Here is a 6,122-nt window from a genome sequence, read left to right on the forward strand (position 1 = left end):
AATATGACAGTACAGGAGAAAACGAAACCAACGTTTATTGGAAACGGTAATCTGGGAGAACATTTGATTATGACTGGTATCAGCTCTTATGCAACTATTTGGGATGATCGTAAGCTAGCCAAGAAAAATGTGATGTTAGGCCACGTTTGGTTCTGACATAGCGCATTTTGTTCTGCCTTCCGCTGGTGGAACAATCGTTCAAAGATCATCATTCACGTTAGAACTGGCCACCCTATTCCCTTAGGCACAAATCTTTTTTTATTTATTTGCCGCATGAGCAGGTAAGCACCGTTGTTGTTACTGGTGTGAAACACAATAGAACACAAAATGCGGCCTTCTCGTAAAGTTTGAGAGCGAACGGAGCGGCGATTAGCTCAGGAAAAAAATTGAAAGGCGGTCATTTATCAATGTACAGAATTTATATGAATAAAAAGTGAATAAATGTCGTTCTTTGTTCGGAACAAACCCCGAGGTCTCCCGAATTTTACACGTGCGCACATCACCAATGTCACCCCAACCCAATATCTGAATCTTACTGAGAGCGGACATTGTGAATCTCCGGTAGAAATTCACTTTGAATCATGTGTTGGAGACGCGTTCGAGTCTAATACGAATAGCTTGAACGTGTTCGTTGCTACAGGAGTAGCAACGAAGAGAGCACCAAATTAAATTATCGCTAAATTTCCTCTTTGCTTTGCAGTTGCTCCATCGAGTGACACTCACTACAACCTGCGGCCGTGCGGTGCCACCGTAACAGATGGCGCGTAAGCAGTGTCAAGTTACAGAGGTTCTACAGCGTGATAGCGTGTCTTCATTTTGAACAAACAAAAGTCGTTGCAACAACCGCGAGTTATGTGCTGATAATAGGTGGCGCTGTAATGGTTCCAAATATAATTGCATTGCCCACATTGTTAGGGCAGAAACCACAGAAGTGGAGCTCTATTAGCTCCTGTAGGGGGTCTTATCAGCAAGCATTTATAGTAGTGTAAAGTATGTACCCCTCAGAACCTTTCGGTTCGCAGTTCCCAGTATGTCCCCTTTAGACGATTAGATACGAAATCAGCAGACACGTCAAGTGGAGTCTTGTGATTCAAAGGTATATCTGACGCAGTACTTATGTGGGAAGCACCCTTTCATTGTGCCGCGAGCCACGTGAGACACTTCTGTCAGCGGAACTATGCAGGTGTGCTCCAGCCAAATCCAGGTCGATGCAATTGTGAGAACAAAGCTGTGCTAAGAGCGCGGAGGCTGATTGATCAAGAAACCCGATCGGTTATACGCACTGTACTATCAATTCCGCCAAATATAAGAAATGTAACATGTATGTTCTGATATTCAGCTGCAGGAAAGCTTTTGAGATGGGGGGTTACTAAGGAAATAGTTCAGCCGCACTGAATAGTGTGGGTGAGTCTCCCTTTCTAACATTAAGCGGCATAACGACACATTTCTCCTTCAGTTCCAACTTCGTATCCCATGTTGAGAAGGTGACCATCCTGCCAGCTCTTCCTTCCACCCTTAAAGTTAAGAAGGGCCATAAGATACAGGTAAACTTCACGAGGGGAAAGATCATGCTCCTGTTGGGTATAAAGCCCATCGAATGATTAGAGAAAACAACTCGGGTACTAAAGTCTGGTAACCTGATTTTAACTCGGCACGTGGCAATTATCAGACTTCAACTTTTGACGCAAATTACTCCCAGAGGTCGACGGGCTTAATTCATGAGGCAGCGTACCCGCTGGCGCAGTTCTCCTCAACGAGCACGTGTTGTTCTCCCTTGCCGTCAGGTCGCCCCTGTCATGGGGCACGTATCAGGGTAACACTTCTTTTATTCTGGCCGGGTGGTTGGCGGACTTTACTCCTGCTCTTACGGCAGGAGTTTGAATCCTGCAAGAACCTAAATCGGTTTTTGCTATTTATATTCTCTTCATTAGCGACCAGTTTGGTATTATTCCTGTTGACGAATATGGTCACATTGCGTGTTTGATGAGACAGATACGGGTTTCGCCTTAATATTAAGTTTGCAGTTTTTCCGTCTATGTTTACACCACTGGTTACCCTGTTCTTCACGCTATCCGCGGATGACATGCTACAGTTCATCATTTCGGGTAGTGAGGGAAGGCCCCCCTGCGGACGTGAAGATCACGATGAAGTGCCCCTGTTGCAACTTACAAACGGGGTCATGACGTTTACCTTTATGGCGCATTCGTTGCTACATAAAGAAGAACTTGCGAAATATTCATATTAAGTGCCCAAGTTCTTTAGTGCTGGAAACTCGAACACGGATGTTAAGACGGGCTAACCACGTGGAAGCCACTTTGACATACCGCGTACCCACATGTGATGTGTGCTGCAGCCATGGAAAAGTTAGCTCGCGCCTGCAGGCTTCGACCATTCCACGCACCCGCACGTCGCTCGATAGCAGCCAAAACCCATGGTGATCAAAGATAAAATACAGCGGTGATACCCAGACGGAAGTAGCTGAAAGCAGAGGGCTATACGCAAGTAAAAAAAAGCGAATATTTTGCGACTTTGCTTCAGAGAACATCGTGCGAACACAATACATCAACATTTATCGAACCTCTCCGTTTCTTCTTCCCGACCACGCTAGAATTCCCGATTGGTTACATCAATAGATATCAATTTCGTTATCATACAGCATGTACTGTTCTCACGATATCTTCACAGGTCTCTTCGGCAGCTTTCGTAATTGAACCTTGGCTTCTTGTGGTCTATCAAGAAGAAAGTGCCTCGATTAGTGCAGTAGCTGATAATATTTCAGGAATGATTATCAGGGCCGTTCACAAGTGATAACGGTTTGAATTGCTTATTTCAGCCCATGTTCCAGGAATATTTGGTGATAACATAAGGCACAACGGTATTTCGCAACACCAATACGGGTCATAGAAAGTGTCCACTTACATTTAGCACACAACCGCGGACAAATCATTTTTATTCTCTGAAACCACACGTGTATACGTCGCAAAAGGGGCCGTCTTTCACTTGGTTGCATTCGTATATAAAGACCAACACATCTACGTCCTTTCGAAACACGTATCTGCCTTCTCTGTCTGGACTTCGCCGCTCCTCACAGGTAATTCTTTTAATAACGCACTGCTTTAAGCCATTTCACTTTTTTGTATGCCCTAAGTCTCGTTTCCGGATATTTAAGAAACAAAACACCAGAGAGGCTTTTCCACTGTGCTGCAAGAGTTCAGTAATACGAAATATCCTTCACTTGTCCTTTACGTCAACAATTTCTTCAATGCTTTCTTACAAATGCTTCTTTTTGTGTCAACTCCTAGGAATGAAGCTTTTTGTATGGATTACATTCCTGGCTCTGGCGGCTGAGACGTGTGAGTAAAACTTGCCATTTGCAAATTTTTGGCATTAACTTTTCTTGAAGTCGATTCCCACGAACTTAGTTTAACAAAAATATGCGTTCGAATGAGACAAATAGATCGTTTGAACTGGCACGAATATTTTCTTGGCTAAAAAAACGAAATGAACCAAAATATTGTATTAAGGGCATTTTATAGTAGTGACTCGGCTTTCTCATATTAAAGATTACAACACTAGAGTATAGTGGACTTGTTGAGGAGAGAACATGATACATACATGTAGAAGCTGTTTATGGAGCCGGAGAATGTGCTTTGATGGGAAAAAAATAAGCAATAAATTCTATCTAAGGACACGCGTTGAAAGAGTGAAAATGCACGTATTTTTTCGGTATTTTCGAAGATCAACCTGTCATGGTTGCTCGAGGTTAAGGTGTTGTGCTTCTCAGCCTGAGCAAGCTCGTAAGATCCTAGCGATAGGAGTCGTTTTTCTCATGGATGAAACGCACGCGTGCGAAAATGTCGGCCAACTGAATTTCTCAAAAATAATTTTCCAGAAGCGCACTCCTGCGCGTTTTATCGCCCAAGTGCGGCTTGCATGCATTAATACTAGCAAAATTTGCATTTAAAGTGTCATTTTTCTCCGTTTGCACGAACCGGAATTACCTTCTGGAGCTGCGGTATTTCTGCCTCCCACCCTCACCAGTGTCTTTGTGCATCGCTTGCTGCAGAAAAGTGCATAGTTGTTCCATAGCGCATAGTTGTTCTTGGTGTGCTTTAATTGCCTCTATCTCATAATTTGTGCGAACGTAGGCACATTTAGGGTCTTCGTATGTTTCACCGCTTTGAGGAACTTGGCAATTTCGGTGAGGGGGGTAGCCTCTGGTCGCAATTCGCGTATAAACCACTGCTCTCCTTTCAAGTACTAAGATAATCCGACAGGGATGAAACGTTAAAGTGCCTGCAACAAAAGCAACATTAAACGTTTTACCGTGCTGTCAAAGAAGTTAGGAAATTTAGTGACCGCCGTACCCATTTCGCTACATTTTGGGTTCCTGGTCAAACGTTAATGTGGAAGCATAATAACCCCTCAGCCAGTGCCATGCAAACGACATTGGAATCTTAATTACAAAAAAGGCCAACCTACTGGAGTGTGAAGTAATTTCAATGACGACTGTTCTTTAAAACGTGCTCGCTTGCGGGACGATGTGATGTGATAAGGACTGCGTTATTAGTTACTAAATCTGTCAGACAACAAACAACCAACTCAGTAAGACTATTGCTCGCAAGAACGTGTTATTGCGAGAAATAACATGTTATTGCAATAGGATAGCCGATTCTTTATTAGACCACTAAGTGCTTGTCGGTATCGGCCGAAGAAGCGTCCATGTTTGAAATGAGAGATCAGGATGTTTGTTTATTTACGGCGTCGTAAAATGTATTCGAAGAACCACGAGCTATTGCCGGAAGCGTGAACGCAAATCGTGTTTCTGCATTTTATTTGAAAAAAGGCACGCCCCTGAAACTCTCCCCTCATTTGTCGTCATACCAACCAATAATTAGTAAAATGGTCAGTACATATGTGTGAAAGTGTTGGCAAAATAAAAAAAACGCAAAAACGTGCGCAGCCGTTGAATGCACCAATAAATCCCAACTAATTGTACGCACTGCTTTTTTCTCGTGCACGGCGAACCTTCAAGATGCTGCCACTGTGTGAGTAACTTGACACTTTTTCGTTTACCTCGCATACTATATGCGGGGGTAACGCTTTTATATTACATTACTGCGTGATAGTCATAAAATGTTTATGACCCTCTTGTATTTTTCAGGGTGCCTGCGGCACTCCCCCGGGCAAGATTGGCGCAAAGAGGTGAGTAAATTGTATCACCCAAGGAATAAATCAAATAGGTAATACCGTTTGTTTATTGTAATACAAGAAGTTGTGACCGCACCGATGTTGATTTCTCTTTTCCACGGTATTTTCAGGCGATGGGACCACTTCGCTCAAGAAGACGGGAGAGGCATTAGAATCAATTGGAAAAATATTGCAAAGCCAAGGGTCACTCCTTACGCCGGAACAGCTCGAAACGGCATTAAAAGGTGTCATGGACCCGGATTCCGAAGAATACGGTCTTTTTGTTACAATCCTTGCCGCAATACTCAAAGGAGCGGCTAGTGGGGCGGCTGGTGCAGCGGTCACCCACTTTCTCAACAAGGGCTGACTGAGTGGGGAGCCACCAGAAAGGCCGGACCAATGAAATAAAAGACTGACACAGTACAAATTTTAGTCGTGTGTCCGCGTTGCTGAAGACTTCCTCAGTGACCACGCTCTGAAAAGAACCGACAAACTGCGGTGCGCACCAAACGTGGGAATTTGGTTTGTATCAAGAATACAAAATTCACGCCGGCGTGTGCAAAGCAAAATATCAGGCTTGTTTTCTGTTCTGTACCATAGGATCGTAGGCTATGTGCCAGTCTGATATGATATTTCGGGCATATCAATTCACTGAATTAATGAACTGGCGACGAGTATTGGTCATTCATGCCCTTCATACTGAAACGGGCCCACAAGCTTAAGTTATACTGCAGAGCATCAGCAGCGTTGCCATAGCCAAACAGTAGAAGCTAGGCACTTTGAACTTCAATATTTCTAATTTATAAATAATTTGAACTGCGCAGTTTGTTCTGACAAAGCTTTATAGAAGTGTATGAGTAAAAATCCAGGTGATTAAACGAAAGCGGGCTGCACTACGTAGAATTTGAACTGCGCGCCACAGCGCCCGCCGC

The 6,122-nt window shown here is 43.7% G+C and overlaps 1 protein-coding gene across 1 annotated transcript; it reads left to right on the top strand.

Moving 5' to 3' along the window:
- Nucleotides 1–2,953: 2,953 nt before the first annotated feature.
- Nucleotides 2,954–5,617, top strand: LOC144169478 (uncharacterized). Its single transcript, XM_077698664.1, has 5 exons — nt 2,954–3,091; nt 3,303–3,353; nt 5,036–5,048; nt 5,165–5,205; nt 5,322–5,617. Exons 2-5 carry the CDS (start codon nt 3,305–3,307, stop codon nt 5,555–5,557), a joined length of 339 nt encoding a protein of 112 aa, XP_077554790.1. The 5' UTR covers nt 2,954–3,091; nt 3,303–3,304; the 3' UTR covers nt 5,558–5,617.
- The last annotated feature ends 505 nt before the right edge of the window (nt 5,618–6,122 follow it).

This window comes from Haemaphysalis longicornis, unplaced genomic scaffold, assembly GCF_048455015.1.
Source record: "Haemaphysalis longicornis isolate Haplotype H1 unplaced genomic scaffold, Haemaphysalis longicornis Haplotype H1 scaffold_2, whole genome shotgun sequence".
In the NCBI taxonomy this organism is placed as follows: Eukaryota; Metazoa; Arthropoda; class Arachnida; order Ixodida; family Ixodidae; genus Haemaphysalis; species Haemaphysalis longicornis.